The 21,207-nt window shown below is 46.5% G+C and overlaps 1 protein-coding gene across 1 annotated transcript in view; it reads left to right on the forward strand.

Moving 5' to 3' along the window:
* SGPL1 (sphingosine-1-phosphate lyase 1) overlaps positions 1-20,434 on the forward strand; it is a 30,343-nt gene extending 9,909 nt beyond the window's left edge. The window contains exons 3-14 of the mRNA XM_054288455.1: positions 570-637; positions 2,926-3,073; positions 4,331-4,410; positions 5,792-5,920; positions 12,390-12,478; positions 13,120-13,225; positions 13,644-13,742; positions 14,477-14,626; positions 15,542-15,780; positions 16,285-16,431; positions 17,290-17,410; positions 17,485-20,434. Of these exons, the coding sequence (XP_054144430.1) occupies positions 570-637; positions 2,926-3,073; positions 4,331-4,410; positions 5,792-5,920; positions 12,390-12,478; positions 13,120-13,225; positions 13,644-13,742; positions 14,477-14,626; positions 15,542-15,780; positions 16,285-16,431; positions 17,290-17,410; positions 17,485-17,625 (1,517 nt within the window). The 3' untranslated portion in view covers positions 17,626-20,434. The remainder of the gene's footprint in view (positions 1-569; positions 638-2,925; positions 3,074-4,330; positions 4,411-5,791; positions 5,921-12,389; positions 12,479-13,119; positions 13,226-13,643; positions 13,743-14,476; positions 14,627-15,541; positions 15,781-16,284; positions 16,432-17,289; positions 17,411-17,484) is intronic.
* Positions 20,435-21,207: the final 773 nt, after the last annotated feature.

Here is a 21,207-nt window from a genome sequence, read left to right on the forward strand (position 1 = left end):
TGGCTGTAAAGCATCTGTGTCATCCTGATTTCATTCCTGCCTTTGGAACTGCCCGAGGAGTTTTCCATGCTTGTCATCAGTGGCTTCTCTCATTTGGATCTCTGCGGAATTTCTGCTCTTCCCTCTGTCCATCCCCTTTCCCTGAGTCACCTCCCAGTGCATCCAACAGGGCAAATCCATTCTCACACATGCCCCTGTTCCCTCTTTGCTCCGGGAACCTGTTTCACACTGCTCAGTGCTTTTCTAAGTAACTATTCTGCTTTTTAGAGGCAGGAAATGTTAATAATTCCTTACCTTTAGCAAACCCTGAAATCCCTCTTTTTCCCGTAAAATCCATACGTGGGTGTGAATTCCCATGTAAGTAAGAAACAAATAACTGATTCCTGCAGTCCGGATGTTTCCATGGCATGGTCCATCCATGAAAACCTTGCCCTTGGATCCACTCATCTGTCTCACTCTGTGTTATTTCAGCTTGGATCAGGAATGCTGGGCCTGGATCGTGAGCTGCATCAGAAGTTTCTATTTTGTTTTTTTGTTCCTTAAGTTCCTTTCTGCTTTCTGTCTTCCAGGTTTGACGTCCCGAACTAAAAAACAGTTCTTTAAACTGCTGAGGAAAATGCCATTTGTTGGGGCTATAGTAAGTATTTGAACAAGTATTACAAGACTATTCCAGGTCCTTTTTTCAGCTCTTTTGGAGAATGTACAGTTGAGTGCATTTTTGTTGTCGTGTCACTGTGATCCTAATGAGCCAGGACACACATCTGGAATGTCTTCTGCTGCCTCTGGTTTAATGACAGATGTAATTTCTATCCCACCTTTATGTCATAGCATCACTCCCATAATAAGGGGGTTCCACCTCTTTTTAACTTTTGAGCTATTTATATTAATATAAACTCAATAATGAGTGAATTTGCCAGTAACATTTTAGATTTTAAGAAAATTATTTTAATTCTGGGAGAAGGTTCAGGATTGAACTGGAATTATTCTTCTGAAGCAGTGTGGAGTGTGAGACAGCAATTGTCACACTGACAGCAATTCCACACTGTTGTGCAATGTGTTTTTATTTTACTCAAGCAGCTGGCTAGGATTTGTTCAAGGCTCAGGTAACTATTAGCACAAGTTAGCAGAAGGATATCAGCACTTTTGTGTAATCATTAAAATGTCCCAGGAGCTCTGGTGTTTGGGAGCTGGTCTTTGGTTTTTGTTTGTTTGTTTGTTTGGGTTTTTGCTTTGTTTTGGGGTTTTTTGGGGGGGTTTTTTGGAGTATTATTGTGGTTGGTTTGGTTTTTTTTTCATGTTTTTTATTGAGTTTTTTTTTTGAGTTTGGTTTTTTTTTGGAGTTTTTGGGTTTTTTTGGGAGGTTTTATTTTTTGGGAGGTTTTATTTTTTGGGAGGTTTTATTTTTTTTGGAGGGTTTTCTTGGGAGGATTTTTAAAAATTTATTGAGGCTTTTTTGGGAAGGGTTTGGGGGTTTTTAAATTGTGTTTGTTGTTTTCTTTCTTTTTTTCCCCCCTCATAAAAAACCTGAAACCACAACTGTCAGCATGTTTTATCAGGCCAAGGACTGGGGCTGAAGAAATGCACAGCTGGGTTTATTTCACCTCGTAAACCACGGCATCACACTCCAGGATTGTACTTCCTGCTGCTTGCTGTGCTGTGTGTTTGCACCCTGATTCCAGGGGTCACATCTCTTCCAGGCAGCTTTATCCAAGGAGGAGCACAGAGGAATTGTATTTGTGGGTGAAGGGAGGAATGGTGAATCTGACTCCATGTTCTTAGGCTAATTTATTATTTTATGGTACTATGTTATAGTACAGAATACTAAACTATACTAAAGAATACAGAAAGGATACAGACAGAAGGCTAAAAAGATAATAATGAAAACTTTACAGAGCCTCGACACAGCTTGGCACCGATTGGCCAAAGAGACAAAATAATTCACATGAAACCAATCAAACAACCACCTGTTGGGTAAACAATCTCCAAACACATCCCACATGTGAGCACAGCACAGGAGAAGCAAATGAAATAAGAATTTGTGTTCCTTTTTCTCTGAGGCTTCTCTGCTTCCCAGGAAAAAATCCCGGGCCAAGAGATTTTCAGAAAATACGACTGTGACACAGAGGAATTTTTTTCCTTTTGGTGTGGGACAGAAGGAGTTCTGCAGTTTCTCCCACATCCCTCTGGAAGGGGCTGAATCCCCTCCCTGGCCTGTTAAGTGCCCCAGCTTTCACCTCCTCACCTGAGTAGTCCTTGGTCAAGCAAATTCTCTGCTTGTTTCTTGCCTGCCTGTTAGAAAAGGACGCTTTATACAGTCCCTGTTGTGTCCAGGCTTCCCTCCCCAGGGCTGGCCGTGCTCCCCTGTGCCAGAGCGCTCCTGCTCTGTCCTATCCGTGACCTGTTCCTGCTCCCTGATAACTTATCAGGTGCTCGCAAGGGGCCTTGACTTTGAGGCATTCCAACGTCCAAGGGTCAATATCCCAACACCTGTGTTGCCTGGAAGAAGAATCCTTACTTTGGAATGTGTTGAGAGAAGAAGTCTGGGGTTTCCTGAGTGCAGGGTGTGGGTGGGAAGAAAGAAAATCTCTCTTTATTGATTCTTTATTGAGATTTCTTTATTATGTCTCCATTTTTGTGAGTTTCTGAGCTGCGTGCGTGGGGGTAGAGGAGGCAAAGTCCAAACCAATGCTCCTGAAGACTTCCACAAATTAAAAACTATGGCTTGAAAAGGTTTGCTGGATAAAAAATGCAGGTTTTTTCCTTGAGTTTTATTTTCTCAAGCACCAAGGAAAGGGGATGGAGCAGTTCCTGTCTGCTCCATCAGCACCACAGATACAGGCAGCAGGTCCTGTCCTGCACACACTCAGCAGTTATTTAGCATTTGACCAGTGCCATAGTTTGATAGGCTTTTTTCTTTCATTTTAGATTCAAAAGAAGATTGATGAGGCCTTGAATGATGTCACTTCCAGTTTATCCTTCCTGAAAGATGAAAGGGAATATATCAAAGCGCTGCCGGAACAGGGCATGAGCCAGCCTGAAGTGCTGCAGAAGATGAAAGAGTACAGCTCAAAAGGTGAGCCTGTACTGCAGCAGGCACCGCACATGACACTTCCTCTCCTAAATGAGTCCCAGGGACTCCTACTCATGGTTTCAGCTTAAAGATTTTGTCCCCTTGCAAGTTCTTGTCTGTTTTTCTTCTGGATGTGACTGAGATTTATGAGTTCTAATGCTTTACATTGAAATTCTCTTCCTTCCACCAGAATTCTAGGCTGATGGGGAGAGGAGAATTATGGAGGAGGTTTTCTTTTTGGAATGCATTTCTGAGCAGCTGCCTTGATGTTTGACTTTTACCAGAAATGTGAAGCCCCAGAAAATACTCACAATCAAAAAAAGCAATTTCCAAGTAGGATTGTTAGGGAATTTCCAAGACTGTGACCTCAGTTAAGAGAGACAATGGTTTGTGCCTTGCAGAAGCCTTTTAAGGCAGAGTGATGATGGTGTTCTCCTGGCTTGAGTCCACACAAGCAGTGTCTGACACTGCATCTGAGCTGCCTCTCTCATGTGAACACGTTTTCCCTGATTTGTGTGCGTCTTACTCCAAGTGAGCAAATCTGGGTGACTTCCTGTCCAGGGGAGAAGATACAACTGCCCTGCTCCTGTCCCAGATTTGAGAAATGCCTTGAATTTTCTGCTCCAAATTCAGAAACACACAATTTCATGATCCAGTATCCTGGAACAACTTCGTTCTTTTCTACTGCTGTGTATTGCTAATATTGTTTCTGTCTGTGTTTTCTCTTAAATTTTTGTTCCTTCCTTCACTGGGTTCTTTTTTTTTTTTTTCCCCTAAAGTCCTCCCTGCCATTTTCACCCCTCTCACCCCTTTGGAAGTTGCCTGGAAACTTAATTGAAATTTAATTGAGGTGCCAGCACTGTGGATTTTAGCGGTACAAACTTGGCTTTTTCATCTCTTCTCAGCTTACTGTGGTGGTGGGTGCTCTTTGAAAGTGGCTTTAATTTAGTGTCCAGTTGGTTGAACAGCAGTCTGGGGGGGCTGCTGGGGATTAAGTGGATTATTTATTAATATAACTGCTTGCTCCAGCTACATGTTGGTTATCTGCTGACTCTTTAGTCATCATTTTCTTGCTGTTTGCTAACCTCACACAGTGCCAGGGGCTCAGCTGTACACACAGCCGTCCCTGGGCCACAAAACTCAGGGAGATCTCAAAAGCTGAGTCCTCCTCTGTGGAACTGAGGGGGTTTTCCACGTGCTTTTCCACCCTGGCTGGGCATGGCTGAGTTTGTGAGCAGTGTGCCCTTCCCTCCCTTGCAGGAGATGTGCGCTGGCAGGACGGGAAAGTCTCTGGGACTGTGTACAGTGGTGAAGAGAAGCTGACCCACCTGCTGGTCAAGGTAAGGTGCAAGCAGGCCAACTTTGCGTTTTCAGGGTGACCAGAAACCCCTCAGAGCTGTTCCAGCATCCCACAGTAAATAGGGAGGATCTAAAACTTAATTCTGAGAAGGGGAATTAGTGGCAGTTTGGGCAGTGTGACTCTGGCCAGGTAACTGTCCCTGTGAAAGGTTACTCTACAAGTTATCTTACCTTGGAGAGATAACTGGGATCTAATCAGATGAGGTGTTGAGTGAGAAAATAATTAGCAATTACAGGTGAGAAAATAATTAGCAATTACAGGTGAACTGGAGACTGGTACTGGAACATTTTTCACTGTTTTGAGCTTTCACTGTTTTGAGCAAAACTAAACTTTTCACTGTTTTGAGCAAAACTGAACTCCTCTTGGTTTGAGCAAAAGAGAAGCTTTGGGAAATGTGTTTTGAGCAGCGGAGCACTGAATCACCGTCACAGCGTCCAGGTGCAGTGGAGCACTTGGACAATGGAGCACTGGCGTGCTTCAGTGGTGTTTCTGTGAGGTCTGTTTGCCTGCTCAGGAACTCCCCGCTTTGAGAGGGCTGCAAAATAACCTGAACAGCCTAAAGGTTTGTTTTCAAGTACATCTCCTTCCAGAGTTGTTTTGCTAGAAAGGGAAGTCTGGCCCTCTTGTTCCTGGGAACAGTTTTTGTTGCAGGCTCTGTTGGGTGGCTCCTGTTGCTGTTTTCTTCCTCATGTTGACATTTTCTGTGCCACTTCTGGAGAAACAAAGCTCAGAGCAGCCTTTTCTGGAGGGGTTGGATCACTTTGTAGAAACATTCCCTTTGTTTGTGCTGATTATTCACTGGTTTGTTTTGCTGTATTTCGTTTAACATCTCTGCAGTTGCTTTTTGATCTGGACTGCAGGAGGTTGGGGCTGGCCTGTTCCAGCCTTGTACCCTCTGAGTCCACAGTTGTGGAATGAGCAGAAATACTGGTTTCCACAGCCGCTTTCCTTGTGCTGTGGGTGGGCATTTGTGCTTTACTGCCTGCTTCAGAGCCCCCTCTTAACAGTAAACTTGAGAACAAGTTCTGCTAAGTCACCTTTTTTTTCCTGATTCGTGTAAGGCAATTGCAGGATGTATCTTGTGTTATTTAAAAACAGCAAAATTATTAGATCTGTCCTTACAACAAGAGAGGTTGCTGTACTGTAGAATCCACTGCAGAGGTCTGAATGCCTTAGAAAAACGTTTATTTTTTTTCTTTATTTTACTCCTCAGCTTCCCAGCTTGTGGCATTTACTTGCAGGAGCAGTTAAGTCCTGTAATATTCTTAGGGTAAAATGCAGCTCATTTCCTTCTAGAGTGCACATGGGGAGTTCTTAAAGCCTCATCTGCAAGTCTAACTTTGTCTCTCTGTTTTCTGAAGGTGTATGAAGAGTTTGCCTGGAGTAATCCTCTCCATCCAGATATATTCCCTGGTCTGAGGAAGATGGAAGCAGAAGTAGTGAGGATTGCCTGCACGCTCTTCCACGGGGGCCCCAAATCTTGTGGTGCTGTAAGTGAAATGTCTTTGCCTCCTGAGCATTTTGGGTGTTTTTGATAAGTGCAAATGCACCTCGTGCTCTCCGGGTGAGCTCATTCTGGTGTATTCCATGCCAGCTGTGTGGAGGTTGCTTAATTCCTCTTCTTGAGAGAGACAGTTTCACTCAGAGGAACAGTTTTCTGAACATGGCCATTTACTTCAGCTTTTTTCCCCCACTCTGAAGTGCCACAGGCTTGATGGCAAAGGAGAACTGGTGTAATGCAGCCTGGCTGGGTGTCAGTGGGGAGCTGTGGGCAGACAAGTGTCACGCTGAGAAGCTGCCCTCAGTTTCCCTCTCCGAGCTGGAGATGTGTGAGCCTGCCAGATTGCTGAGCTCGAGGGCAAGCCCAGCTGGCTGCCTGGCTGCCCACCAGCAGGCAGGCATGGCATGGATTGTCAGCTGGCCAGCTGGAAAGCTGCATTTCCATGTGGCCTTCCTGTGCTAACCAGTTGTACAGTCGTGATACAATTCCCAGCAAGAGGCCAAATGTGTGTTCTTAAGCTGGTGGAGGGCAGTGGTGACACAAGAGCTTAGGAGCTGAGCTGGCCTTGAGTGGGCTCTCCCTGGCAGCTGGGGACTTGCTTGTGGTGAAGAGTTGAGGCCTGGAGCAGCTTTGTAGAAGGTGTAGCTGGGATCAGACTCCCAGGGGGACTGAAGATGAGCTCAGCTGTGTGGGAGTGCAAGATGTGATTGCGTTTGAGAGGAGGAGGAGGTGACAGCCTCTGACCTGACTTGTCCTCTCAGGACTGTGTTCCTTGTGCCACCTTCAGCTTGTGGCACTTGTTTTTAAAATTTTTAAAGTTGAATAGTAATAAAATGGTTATAAAAATAGTAATATAATTAGAGTAATCAAAATTCGGACAATTAGGATTTTGGACAATACAAGAAAATAAGAACAAAGTGCTACAGACAGTCCAGAGCAAAATAAGCCCAAAAAAGGACTCAACGTTAACAGAGGATTAACCCTTAAAAACAAGGGTTTTTAAAAAACCCTTAGCCTGTTGCATATTCCTACACCTCATCCGTGATGCATAAATTCCATTCAAACCCAGCATTCTGTCTGGGCAGTGTCAGCTTCTTCCTCTGAATCCTGGCTGAGTCTTCAGTGCTGAGTGAGGCAGGAAGAACTCAATAATGGAGCAATAAATTCTCTTTTTCTGAAAGATTTGGGTGTCCTGTGGCTGCTACCTCATTCCTTTCTTAAAAAAATATCCCACATACATAGTTTCTATTTTAACCTTACGTTATAACCTAAAATTGTATTTAACACACTACTTAAGAGAATGAATACAGCATAACTTTCTAACACAACACATATAATATTCATTTGACTATGTGCAAAAAGCCAATAATAAAATACGTATTTTTCACAAGCTTTAGAGGAGGAATGTGCCTCTTTGCTTACAAAAACCATTTCACCTCACCTCAGCTGCCTCCTGGCTTGCAGAGCTGAGATTATCCCTGGAGTGGGACAGGGGCTGGGATGAAGCTGTTGGGGCTGGTTTCTGTGAGCACTTGGGACATCAGCTGGCACAGCAGAGCAGGCAGAGAGCTCTGTGCCCCTGGTGGGTGCTGGGGGTTTTGTTATGTAAAGCACAATGTGAAGGTGTCAGCCTTGGCCTTGGGTGCTCTCCCGCTGCAATGGAAAAGTGGGATTGCCTAAGAGAAGGTCAGAAGAGGTAAAAAACTGCATAGCCAGAGTGAGACCTGCATGAATATACTCTGGGGGATCCTGCTTTTCCTTCTGTCCTCCTCTCTGTCGTGAGGATGGTGCCACGCAGCAAAGGAAGGGCACAGCCTGCTGTGGGGTTCTGTCCTGGCTGCTGAAACACAGTCCCAGTGGCAGGGAGAAGGGGAGGGCTGGAAGGCTGATCAGCCAGAAACAGAAGATGAATTGCACTCCTGTAATTACCCTGTCTGAGTGTTTCCAGTGGACTTCTTGTCTTCCTCCCACTGCTCTTCCTGACTGTGAAGGATCCAGAGTTTTGTATTTGCAGGATGCTCCATAGCAGGAAGGAATGATGAATCTGACTCCATGTTCTCAGAAGGCTAATTCGTTTTTTTAAGATACTATATTATATTAAAGAGTACTATACTAAACTACACTAAAGAATACAGAAAGGATACAGACAGAATGCTAAAAGCTAATAATGAAAACTCGTGACTCTCTCCAGGGTCCCAGCACAGCTTGGCCCTGATTGGCCAAAGAGTGAAAACAACTCACAGCAGAAGCCAGTGAAACAATCACCTGTGGGTAAACAATCTCCAAACACACTCCACGTGAGTGCAATGCAGGAGAAGCAAATGAGATTGTATTGTTTTCCTTTTCTCTGAGACTTCTCAGCTTCCCAGGAGAAAAATCCTGGGCGAAGGGATTTTTCAGAAAACACAACTGTGACATCCAGAGTTGCTGATCACTGATGGAGAGATGTGGGTGGGTATATGGAGGTCACATGCTCTTTAAGTAGTTGGGCTCAAAGACTTCTCTTACCTTCTTTTCTTCTCCCCAGAACTGAATTAACATTTCAGAATAATTTCTGGAGGCTTGGACAGTTGCAAACCCCATTAAAAAGAGGATTTTTTTTCAAACTGATGACTTGCTTTCTGTCTTGGGAAGGCCCTGCTGCAGCTGGTGGCTCAGTGCTGCAGTTATACTTCTAGAACTGGTGAGACTGTAAAGCAGAGAGGTTTTAATGCTAAACGTTCAGACATGCCTTTGCCTTAAATTGCTCTGGGAGATGCTTCAAGTGTTTAAGCAGTTTTAAAAGTAATCATTTTCAGCAGTGGCTGGAAGTTACTACTTACTACTATTTCACTAATTACTACTATTGTTCTTACTTTAATTGTGTTATGCAAGAGCAAAGAGACAGGGATCAGTGAGTTGGGGCGCCTGGAAGATTCTAATCACATTCCTGCAATGATTTGGAAGGACTAATTAGGCTCAGCACATAGAAGAGGAACAGGGGAGTTTGTTCTCCTCTGATGTGCTCATGTTCACAAGGTGCTTTGTTTTGCAGTGTTAGCTGTGTGGATTTCCCCTGTAATTTGGGGAGAAATCAGCACTTTTATGCCAGCTGCAGTAGTTTTGTTTTAAAGTGGCTTTTTGAATTTTAAAGAGAAAGGGCAGCTTTGAAGTGTAGGGAAGAATTCTGTGTGCGTGTGAGACATGCGAGTATTTGATGTGGATTTCTCTGGGAATTCTTCTTCCACTTATTCTACAGCTGAGGACAGGAGAGAGAAGGCAAAATCACCAGATGCAAGCACAAGCTTCCTGTAGAAACCCATTTTGTCTCTTCTCCCCCAGTTGTGTGGCTTACAAAGTTTGGCTGCACATTTGAAGTAGGAAGATGTGAGTAACATGTCTTGAGGGGGCCTTAAACTGTGCAGATCTGTCAGATTTTATCTGTAGTGATGAGCAGGTCACCTTGAGAGACACAAGTTGTGGAATTTACAACCTGCAGGTTTCCAGGGGTTTTATGGGAGGCTGCCACAACATTATGACCATGCAGTGGATTGTGGTGTGATTTTTTTTTTTTTATTCTGTTACCCTAGAAATAAATTGTTGTTTGTTTTGTTTTTTTTTTTTTAAATTCATGGGTAGTTCAGCTCAGTGAAACTTCTGGTTAGCTTTGTCTCCAGGGTCTGAATGGACATGTTTTTAGGTGAAAATGGCAGCAAAACTTCAGAGACCATGAACCAAAATGGTTCTTTAAGTCTGACAGTTTGACAGTCACATGGCCAAAGGAATCCTGCACTAGGGGCCATATCTCCTATTGCTGTTGTAATGTTGAGGTTCCAGAGCTCTGGGATCTGGAGGGAGGGAGCAATGGAAATGATACACTGAGTTTGGAAAGCAGGAGGGATATTTATTCCTTGTGCTCTCTCCTCTCCCCTCCCATTCGCAAAACAACAAATAAATCAAGAGCACAAAATGTCTGTTTACCTTCCTTTTTCCCCCACACTTTGCCTGGCCTTTGAAGATAGTGCAGGACTGCAGAGCTGCCTAAACAATGCTTGTTTCCAGCCCCTTTTCCCATGGCATGGAAAAGCCTGTGTGTTCCATGGAGGGGAGAGAGGAATGTGTGTGTGTGAGCGCTGGGCAGGTGCTGAATCACCGCAGGCACTGGGGAGCTGATCCTGTGACACTGATTCAGGCTCTGGCTGCAGCACAACGAGTTTGCTGTCAGTGGCTGAGCTGACAAGGCCTCCTGTAAAGGAGCAGCCCCCATGCACAGGTATCACCCATGTGGATTTTGGTGTTGGAGCTGTGCTGGGCTGAAGGTGCTGTTCCAGACTTGGGCACTTCTCTCCTGCAGACTCGCAGTGTGCTGACTTGGGCCAATTTAGGAAGCTGAGCTGGCTGAAATTCAGCTTTTTTGGGTGGATTTTCAGCTGTCTGAACAAGCTTTCTGTGGTCATCTGCCAGTCTGGGTGCCTGGGAGAAGATCCATGCTGGATGCTTTTCCTTACCCTGCATGTGACTGGCTGCTCTGACTACCAAAAACTGCGTGTGGCCCAGCATTCCCACGATAGAGCCAGACTTTGGGGAAAGGCTTGTTACACATGAAGGCGAGATGTGGGTGTTGTGGTGTTAGGATTGAAATGGGAATAAGACTGTACAGAGGCTGCTTTTTAAAGAGCACTTTATCTAGGTGAGCACAGGGAATGCTGCCCAGCAAGGAGCAGGTGTTCAGTAACACGAATCCCGAGATCCCCACGTCCTTCCTAGCAAAGTTTTCACAATCATTATCCTAAGCAGTGTTGCAAGGGTAGGTGCAAGTATGCAATAATCCCATTCCTCTTCTCCCACCCAGCAGGAAGGCAGTCTGTCACCAGCTGGGTTTTTTTTTCCCCAAAGGTAATCACAACCTGACAGATCTTTATTCATAAAGGGCGTTGCGAAGTGAGTGGCACAGCCCATAAAACCTTTAAAACATTGTTCCTGCTGCCATCCATTTGCTCCACAATTAATGCAGAGATGTCTTTATCCAGTGAGGAGCTCTGTAAGGTTTTATCTCTGACAGCTGTTGCTTTTAAACTTCCCCCAAAAAGCAGGAATTGTCTGTGGTGTGACAGTTGCTTCTGCACTGCCTGTGGCAGCAGCTGCTGCTTGGATTGTGTTAGGAACAAATCTTGGCAGGCTGTGAACTTTGTTCCTGATCTCTGTACTTGGTGTTTAGTCATTGTCACACAGTCACTTGACGTTTTCAGGGTTTGCAGCCATGTCAGCAGGGAAAAACCGAAGGAAAACCCAAATGACATAAGGCACACAAATGTGATTGGCCCCTTTTTCTGTTTATTTTTGAGGGGGAGGAGGTTTAAAAGGGGAAGTTGCAGTTGGCTCAGCAGGTCTGAGGAGCAAAATTAGTCCCCCATAAGCAGTGTAAGTAGGTTTTGATTCCTCATTTATGTGAACCTCTGTGTAACTGTCCCAGGTACTCCGTATCCTCAGTTTTTGGCTCACCCAGTAAGTCAGCCTTCAGGCTGCTTAAAAAACCAGCCTCACATTTTCCCAGGTTAAAATTTTACTGGGGAAGGTTGTACCCAGTGACCCCTGCATGCCAGAACTCACAGAAGCTGACCTACAAGAGACCTTCCACTTGAGGAATTCCTTCCTGTGAGGAGTTTAATTTGTGTATTTGCAGCAGCTCTTGAGTTCAAGTATGCAACAGTTAAACCTGTGTGTGCCTTCCTCTCCTCCACCTCCTGATGCAAACGCTGTGGTCAGGGTGGAGAGGGCTGGGACAGCAGCCTCGGTGGGTGGTGTGGGTGCTGGCTGGGCTGGCTGGGGAGGGGAATGCACAAATTCCTCCCGGTGTAAAATTCCTCGTGTCCCTGAGGGCTTGGAAGCTCTGGTGTTGAGCAGACCTGGGCTGGTCTCAGCAGAGAGGAGAGGCGGGAGAGTTCCAAGTGCTGCAGCATTCCAGGTTCTGGGAAGGTTTTGTAGCTGAGGAGTGGTGCCAGCCCTGGGCTGGCTGTGCCTCAGTGTGGCACTGCTCCAGACCTAATAAACCCTGCTGGACTGCAGCTGACTTAACACAGAGTCAACCTTGTTGTTTCTGTGTACGTGGCACAATTAATCTGTAATGCAGATAAACAATCCCCAGGTAATCAAGAGCTTAAGTACCAGCAGTTTTGTGAGGTGAGGTGACTGTGCAGTGTGTCCCCTCATGCTAGGCTCTGGAATTCTATACTTTTTGTTTGTTTTCCCGTCCCTCATCCCATTTAAATAGAGGATTCAGTATTTAAATGTGCATTTTCAAGCTGAGTGTCAGAAAGCTGCCTCGTGCTGTTCAGTGCCTTCTGCTGCCCTTTAAACCCTGAGTTGTCCTGTGCACTTTGAAGCAGGGTCAAAAAATGCTCTTCCTGCATCCCCGTTTTGCTTTTCCCTCCTGCAACATTCATTGTTATTTTTCCTGTTTGCTTCTTTTCTGGTGACAGATGACATCTGGGGGCACTGAGAGCATCCTGATGGCCTGCAAGGCGTACAGAGACCTGGCTTATGAGAGAGGCATCAAGCAGCCAGAAATGTGAGTTGTGCCACCACAGCTTTTTCCTTTACTGTCCCCTTGAGCTGAGGTGGTGCTGGACCTCAATAATCCTTCACTTCATAGCTCATTGCCACCTCTTCCTTGTCCATCTCTGTGTGGAAGGAAGGAAGCATAGGAAGTTCTAAATCAAGCAGCCTGGGGGACACAGATGTTGCAGGGGCAGCTGTATTTTGTATTTTGGCAATACTTGTCTGCTGCTCCAGACAGCCTGCTTGGATCAGCTCTGCTCTTGAGCAGAGACTGTCAGGCCCTTTGAAGTGTTCAAGGGGTTTGATTTATTCACATCAAAGAAGGCTTAGCCTGAGAACTCTGAGGCTGGAGTTGGAGCTCAGATGAGGAATTGTGCTAATCATTACACTGCTAATAGAGGATTTGCTGTCTCTAATGTGCTGTCTCTTTTCTAGATGGTGCATGGGAAATATTTCTCTGGTTAATTGCTTTAAGGGGAAAATGCTAAAGAAAATAAAACACTGGTGGTTCTTTTCTTCCCTCTCTAGCACTTAAGGCTCTGATAATGATGTGAGGCCTCAGAAAACAGGGTTAACTGAGAATGTTCAGCCACTGCCACTGGAGATGGGAGACAGCAAATGTTGCATTCATTTGATCTGTTCCTTTTCCAGGCTGGTGCCTGTGAGTGCCCACGCCGCCTTTGATAAGGCAGCACACTACTTTGGGATGAAGCTGATCCAAATACCACTGACCAAGGCTATGGAAGTGGATGTTCAGGTATCACCTCAGTCTCTGTGAGGAAATTAACATTGCACAGCAACTAGGCAAGAAATCTGCCTGTCCAGGTAGTGAGTCAGTGGATAAAGGGGGAGGAATGTTTGTGGAAACAATGAAAAACAGCATGAGGAAGTGTCATTGCAGATGAAGTTGTATTTGAAATAACTGGATAACCCTTTTTCCTGTGGGATTCATTTAGACTCACATAATTTATGTATTTCTTAAATAGCCCCAGATTTCAGAGGAGAGTGAACAAAAATATTATGGTGTTTCCCAGCGGATGAGTGGTTGTAGCTTGTTGCTTTCCTCCCTGTACTCTTGTATGCCTTGAACTCTGCATGTTCTCACTCTTTATCTTTTTTGGCAGGATGGCACTTGGTAAATGGAATGTGAGCATCTTCTCTCTTTAAATCTTCAGGCAATGAGGAGAGCCATCTCGAGGAACACAGCCATGCTGGTCTGTTCTGCTCCCCAGTTCCCACATGGAATTATGGACCCCATTGAAGAGGTGGCAGAGGTAGGATACCCCTGCCTGCAGGAACCTGTGTGTTGCAGCAGTAAAACCAGCACAGGAGGAGTGGAGGGGTTCCAGGATGCTGAGCAGTGAATTTGGGGGGATCCCGCTGCCTGGAAGGGCATTGCATTACTGTCCTCAAATTGAGCTGTTGAGCAGCAGCAGGGTATGTGGGATGCAGTTTGGGACTGAGGGGCAATGTGTGACTGTGAGACCAACCAGAAGTGCTCATGCTTTGCTACCTGAAAGGAAAGAACACCTAAATGGCTCACTTGGTAGAAAGGCTTTGCTGGTTGTAGCAAAATTGGTGTGGAGGGAGAAGGAGTCAAAGGCCTGGAATCTTATTTTCTGAACACACCTCTTGATTTATTTCTTTCCTCTCTGTACTCCAGTTATTTATTTTGTATGTGACCAGCCGGGGCCTCTGATCTTCTGTTCATTTGGCTCACACCCTTTTATTTTACTGTAGATACTCCTTTCAGACAATGTTGTCACATTCCTCTGGCAAACACAGCAAACTACCAAAATGCCACATTGTTTTTCCTGTGTGTGGAAAGCAGGAAAAGGCTTCCCACAGCCAGCCAGCCCTTCCACATCTCCTGTCCTCCACTGCTTGAGCGTGGTGTGATGTTCTCAAAGGGTTCAGTGACCATTTGACTCTGAAATGCCAAATACGTTTTGGTGACTGGAGTTTGGGCGCTCCAGCCACATCATTTTGATCTCTTGTTCACCCACAGCTTGCAGTGAAGTACAAAATCCCCTTCCATGTGGATGCCTGCCTGGGTGGATTCCTTATTGCTTTCATGGACAAGGCAGGGTTCCCCCTCAAGCGTCCCTTTGACTTCCGTGTGGAAGGTGTGACCAGCATTTCTGCTGACACCCACAAGGTGAGGAGAAGGGGCTTCATGTTTGGGCTGTGAATCATGTTTCCATCCTGGCCTTCAGGCATTTCTTCCCTGCTGTGTGGAGGAGCACTGAGGTGCAGGGGTGGGGGCTGCTCTGTTCATGTGCTGTGTGCGGTGTGCCAAAGTCCCCACCTCATCAGCCAGAGCAGAGCACTGAGTGCCACGTCCAGCCATTCCATGAACACCTCCAGGCACGGAGACTCCGCCACCTTCCTGGGCAGCCCCTTCAACCCTGACAGCCCATTTTTCCCCTTACACAAAGAAACTTCTCCTGATTTCCAACCTTAACCTCCCCTAGCGCAACTTGAAGCTATTTCCTCTTGTCCTGCCCCTTGTTTTCTCTCAGCAGAGCCTGAGCCCCCCGGCTGTCCCCTCCGTCAGGAGCTGTGCAGAGCCACAAGGTCCCCCTGAGCCTCCTTTTCTGCAGGCTGAGCCCCTGCCCAGCTCCCTCAGCCCCTCCTGGGGCTCCAGCTCTATTCCCTTACCTGGACATACTCCAGCCCCTCCAGGGCTCTCTGGCTGGAGGATCAGAACGGGACACAGCCCTCAAGGGTCCCCAGCAGAGGGACAGTCACTGCCCTGATCCTGCTGCTTAGGCTATTCCTGATCCAGGCCAGGTGCCATTGCCACATGGGCACGTGGTGGCTCATGTCCAGCCGCTGTCACCAGCACCCCAAGGCCCTTTCCAGCTTTCCAGCCTGGAGCTGCAGGGGCTTGCTGTGACCCAAGGGCAGGACCTTGCACTTTGCTGAACCTCAGCCCTTGGATCCAGCCTGTCCCAAGCCCTCTGCAGAGCCTTCTGCTCTCCAGCACATCAACAGATGGGATCTTGGTGAGGAGCTGGGTGCATTCCTGTGCCCTCTTGCTGCTTTCTGACCCTTCCTGTGCCCCCTGCAGTATGGCTACGCTCCCAAGGGCTCCTCGGTGGTGCTCTACAGTGACAAGGAGTACAGGAAGCACCAGTTCTTCATAGCCCCTGACTGGCAAGGAGGAATTTATGCCTCCCCCTCGGTGGCAGGCTCCAGGCCTGGTGGGATCATAGCTGCATGCTGGGCAACCCTGCTGCACATCGGAGAGTCGGGCTACGTTGAGGCTACCAAGAGGATCATTAAAACAGCTCGTTTCCTGGAGTCAGAGTAAGTGTTTGGGTGCTGCTGGACCCCTCCTCGCAAACTGCTTTTGGTTTGTTTTTCCCTGGTACCTGCTGGGCAGTTCTAGAACATTTGTTTGTGCCCAGCTAGCTGAGGGGTGCAGGCACCTGCATTCAGCTTGGCTTTGAGAATCCCTTCTGAGGGATGCCTGAGCCATGGCTGAGGGGGAATCTGGAGGGAGGACAAAAGAAGGGTTATACTCTTCCTTGTTTGGGTGCTTGGGTGGCTATGTAAGAGAAGATGATTTTCTCTCTTCCCTTGCTTTTCTGTCTTCCCTCTTTTCCATTTCTTCCTGGGTTTACTTGACCTTAGGGGGTATGTAATAACCCAGGTGCTGTGGCAAGCCCCAGTGGCCCAGGCTGGGTGCATGATTTTTGGGTGGGAATGTGCTGCCATCTGCTCCCTCTTGTAGCTTTTCCTTTAAGGCTCCGGAATGTCTGAACCCTGTAACGTTGGTCAGTCATTTCTTTTCTCCTCCTTCTTTTCAAGGTTGAGAAAAATCGACAGCATCTTCATTTTTGGGAAGCCAGAGGTGTCTGTCCTGTCCATTGGCTCGGACACTTTTGACATCTATCGATTATCTAATTTTTTAGCTGCAAAAGGATGGAACTTGAATGTCCTACAGTTCCCACCAAGGTGAGTGTGGAGACCAGGGAGTGATGTATTTAGCAAGATGCTCAACTTCAGGCCACGTAGCTCTCGTGATTTGCTGAGTACTGTTGTCCATAGCTGATAAATTGTATGTAGAATTTTCCTCCACAGAGCAGGAATCACTTTCATAATTGCCATTATACAGCAGTGAAGATAAAGTAATAGTAAATTTAATGAGCCTGGCAGAGGACTTTCTCTTAGCTCTATCTAATACAAACAGAAAAATGTAAATAACTAAGACTCTATCTCATGTTTAGTTAACTGAGGGCTTATAGATTGATTTATTGATTTTTACTGTCTTCCTTCTGCCTGCTGAAGATGAAGGAAATCAAAACAACAGTGAATGGCTGATCATTTTCCATGTAAAATTAATCTTTGTCAGAGACTTTCCTTAAGTAGGAAATTGGCCTTTTGTGGGCAGAAGGGGCCAGTGCTCCCAGATGCAACTGCACTGCACTGAAAAGAATTGTGAGTGGCCATGGGAAGTGAAGTCCAGGGAGCCTGAGGTGGTAGCTCAGAGATGGGTGCTTCCTTGTGGTGATGGCTGCGAAGCTGCAGAGGAGGGAGAGGGAGATGATGGCAGGGGTCCCCATGCTTGCAGGCAGCTGCGTTTTTCTCACCAGAGATACCTGGAATGAGGTGAGAACCTTTAACCTAATTGTGAAGTCAGGAAGGAAGGAAGGCAGAAGGAGCTGGTTCTAGCAAGCGTTTTGCAGGGATTGCCCTTAGTGGGAGTGCTGTTTCAAGGAGATGCACAGTTCTCAGTGGCCACAGAAGGGCTCAGGAAGCACGGAGCTGTGTGTGCTGGAGGTGGTTAATGTCTGCCCTCTGCCTGCCTGCCAGCATCCATCTCTGCATCACGCAGCTGCACACCAAGCCCGGCGTGGCCGAGCAGTTCCTGAAGGACGTCAGGGACAGCATCCAGGACATCATGAAGGACCTCAGCGCCAAGACCACGGGCATGGTGAGGAGCCAGCACACGGTGGGGAGGGGGTGTTTGGTGTTTCTCCTGTGTAACAGCCTCTCTCCTCTGCTCAGGGAGCCATCTATGGAATGGCGCAGTCCGTCCCAGACAGGAGCCTGGTGGCAGAGATTTCCCAGGCCTACCTGGATGGCCTCTACAGCACGGATGTTCTGAGCACTGAGAAGCACATGAACGGCTCTCCCAGCCACCACTGACTGTAGTGCAACGATCTGTGCCTTGCCAGCCAGCACTGGGGTAGTTCCAAAGGTTTCCTAGGGAAAGAGATTGCAGTTCCTTTGTTCCTACAATTGCAGGTCTGAGGGTGGCTTGATCTGGAAGAATTCCTTCCCTGTCTTAGTCTCTTCTGAAATCTGCATTGTTTTCATGCCCAATTTCAGTTTTAGGGCTTTTCCTCCCTCCCCCCTGCCTGTTTTCATCATGGCTGTTGATGGTGAATTGAATGTCCATTCCACAGCTCCGAATTCCTCAGGTATTCTGCGTGTCACTTCATTCCGTGTTATTTCTCCTCCTCAGACCTGGTGTTCAGCCAGTGTCCAGCCAAGTGTTAAATTTGAGTTCTCACATTGTGTTCCATGGCTCCAGTCTTCCTGGAAGCTAATGGCAGACAGTAAATTGGAAATTTTGTTTTCTCTTGAGTATTGCTGTAAGCTGCTGCATTTAACAGACCGTGCTGGGAGCCTTATACCTGTGTAATGCAGAGCTGATAAATTGGCAGAGGAAGGTAGTCATGGCCTCCCTTTGAAATCTGAGTGAGACTGCAATCAATATCTGCCGAGGGGGAGAAAAAAACAACACAAACTCCTTTCCTGGAATCTCTTGAACAACAGCAGAAGTAGAAACCAAGCAGGTGGTGCAGGGAGAGGAACTGGAAGGTACTGAAACCCCCGGGTGCATCGTGGCTGTTCTGCTCCCCTGCCTCTCGTAGAAGACATGCATTGACCACCCAGGAGTGCTGTTTTCCCTTGCACAAATCTGGAGGGAGGTGCAAAGCTCAGTTCACTGTTCAGAACCTGAAGGTTTTACACTGTCCCCTCAGGATGCTGTGGCAGGGCCCTGGCCCCTGTCACAGCCAGGGACGTCGTGCGCAGACGATTTTTTAACCACGGTCTTTTAGTATCAAAAAGGTGACTTTTGTAATAGCAGTAATCTCAGCTCTTTGCACTGATTCTTTTAAGGCACATTCTCAAAAGGGCATTCACCATTGTGCCTTGATGCTTCTCTGGCTTTTTTTTTGTGGCAGGCCAGGGAGGGTTGGAGGGTTCAGCTGTTTGACCATGACCTTGGTTCTGGTCGTTTCTTTATGGTACTAATTCTGAAAACAAACCTCAAAGGCAGGCTGGCCTCAGAGGAAAAAACACCCTTGCCTGTTAGGTAGTAGTTGTAATGAGCCAGTCCCTTCACAGTATTACAGAGATGCTGGGAGAAGCAGAGGAAAGGATGCAGCAAGTCAGAGCTGTTCCAGCCTTGGGCATGGCTCAGCCTTCCTATTTTTCCCCGCTGTTTTTAGCGTGAGAGAGTTTTCCTAGCGCAGCCTTGTGGCCTCAAGGACAAGCCAGAATCTCTCAAGTAGCCTTGGAGTTACTCCTGCAGGGCTTTCCCATGTTTCCTCTCAGCTTTTTGCATGGAGCAGAGTTTCCCAGGCAGAATCCCACATGTGGGTGAAGACGTCATGCCGTGTCTGCACAGTCCTGTGTAGGGCACCTGAAGGCATCTCTCTGCTCCAGCCTGCTAGCCTGAAGCACAGGAATTGTAAGGAATGAGAAGGTCACTGACCAGCTCCTGCACAAACCAGCCCAGCCACTGTGGGAAGGATCTTGGCTTTCCAACAGCTTTATTCCCTGTGCTAGGAGACACAAGCATGTTGGCCATTTGCCCTGAGCTTGATGACTTCATGCAAGTCTCTGAGCCCTTTTGAAATCATTGAATTGCCTGAGAGTCTCTTGATGGTGATATCAGCTCTGGTAGTTTGTACTGGACCTATTTATTCTCTCGAGGTCTTGCCAATGTGACCATTACTGTATCTCTGAGTTTGGAGACAGTCTTCAGTGTCTGGCTGCTGTGATGGTTCTCTTTGGAACCGAGATTTAATGAAACAAAACAAAAAAAAAAAAAAAAGGGAGGTACTCTTTTTGTTTCTGCTTTAAAAGAAAGAAGGGGTGGATTGGGGTGGGCTGAAGGAGAGCAAAACTCCCTTCTCTTCCTTCCCTGGTTGCATTTTCCTCCCAGGAAGTAGGTGGATCTAACAGATCAGTGCTCCATTTCACACTTTTGGATGTATTTGAAGATGTTATTTGTAAGTCAATGTACTCTATTCTGGGCTTTGCTTATTAATAATATTTGTGGGTTTAATTGTTCCATGTGTATTTGTCCTGTACTGTAAATGTAATCCTGTGGTCGGGAGTAGGCCACTGTAATTCCCTGGTGTGTAGTTTTTATTCATCCTTGTCACCTAACATGTAATCTGCATCTACTTTATCATGCCAAATGGTCCTGGAAAAACAGATTTACAGGCTGTATGATTGTTTTAAAGACAAAAAAGGAGAAGAATTTGATGAACTGGATTATGATCTGAAACTGGACGGTACTTTTAGACCTGGAGGGATCCTTGCCAGTGTTAATTCCTGCGGGATTTCCTGGTTTTCCAAGCAGGACACTCAATTTGTGGCTTGTACAAAGCATTCCCAAGGGATTCACCTGTTCTTAGGTACTAGAATGAAGAATTATCCAATGGGATGGACCAAGAAGAGATGTGTGTCTTCATGCCATGGATTTCATCTGCACTTTTCTGATGACTTGGGGGAGAGGGGAGCGGAAGGGTTGCGTACAACACAATAATACCTTGCCCAATAAATCCACGAGGACTTTTTAATGGACAAATGGGATGAGTTGATCTGATGGCCGTTTTCTGCTTTGCTCTGATTTGCCGCTGGTCGAACTGGAGGCTGAAATGGCTGGAGAGATGGTGAAAATGGGCCTGGTTTGTATTAAAATGGTGCATTTAGCTGTCTAGGCTCACTGAGCTCTTATTTTTCTGCTTCAGTGCAGTGCTTGTTTGAATGAATGTGGACCTGTTGTTCCTGGAATTTGCTCATGCACAGCCTGGTCTGTGGCAGGGAGGATGGTTTATGAATCTCACTAACTGCCTGAGGGCTGCTCTGTCCTTCTGTCAAAATGAAGGTGCTGTCCATGTCTGCATCTTGTGTGTGATGTTCAAGGATGCTGGAAGTTAAGAGCTATGGATTTTCTATTAATACTTTGTAGAATTTAAAAGGGTTTAAAAAAGAGAAGAAAAAAGAGATTTGAACTGGGTGTTTGTAGTGCTTTTCCCCAGGCTGTGGTGCTGAAATCAAATGCTGTTGGTTTCACATGAGATCATTGTATCAGTGAAGATCCTGCACCACAACCCCGTTTTTGGGTAGTATTCTACCCTAAGCAGCCCTTGCCCTGGTGCCATGCTGCTCTTGTGCCTTTTGGCTGTCCTTTCCCTGTGTTTGTGCCTTGGCTGTGATTTTACACAAGCAGATTTTACCTGCCCTGGTTTTGATCCTCTCTCAGTCTTTCAGAGCCCAGTCACTCTGAGGTGAAGGCACCTGCCCTTTCTGTGTGAAGGTTTTTTGTGGCAGCATCACCTTGAGAGCAGCCAGGGAAACCTGTTGGTGTCCTTTGGTCAGTGAGGCCTCTTTGCAAAGAGCCACCAGGTTAAACGAGATGTTTATTGTAAACACTTTCAGTTGGTATCCCAGGAAAGGCTGGCTCCAGTGGGGATGAGACCACGT

This window comes from Melozone crissalis, unplaced genomic scaffold (genome assembly GCF_028551555.1).
Source record: "Melozone crissalis strain CALT ecotype California unplaced genomic scaffold, PUWL_Pcris_2 ptg000062l_1, whole genome shotgun sequence".
NCBI classification, from domain to species: Eukaryota; Metazoa; Chordata; class Aves; order Passeriformes; family Passerellidae; genus Melozone; species Melozone crissalis.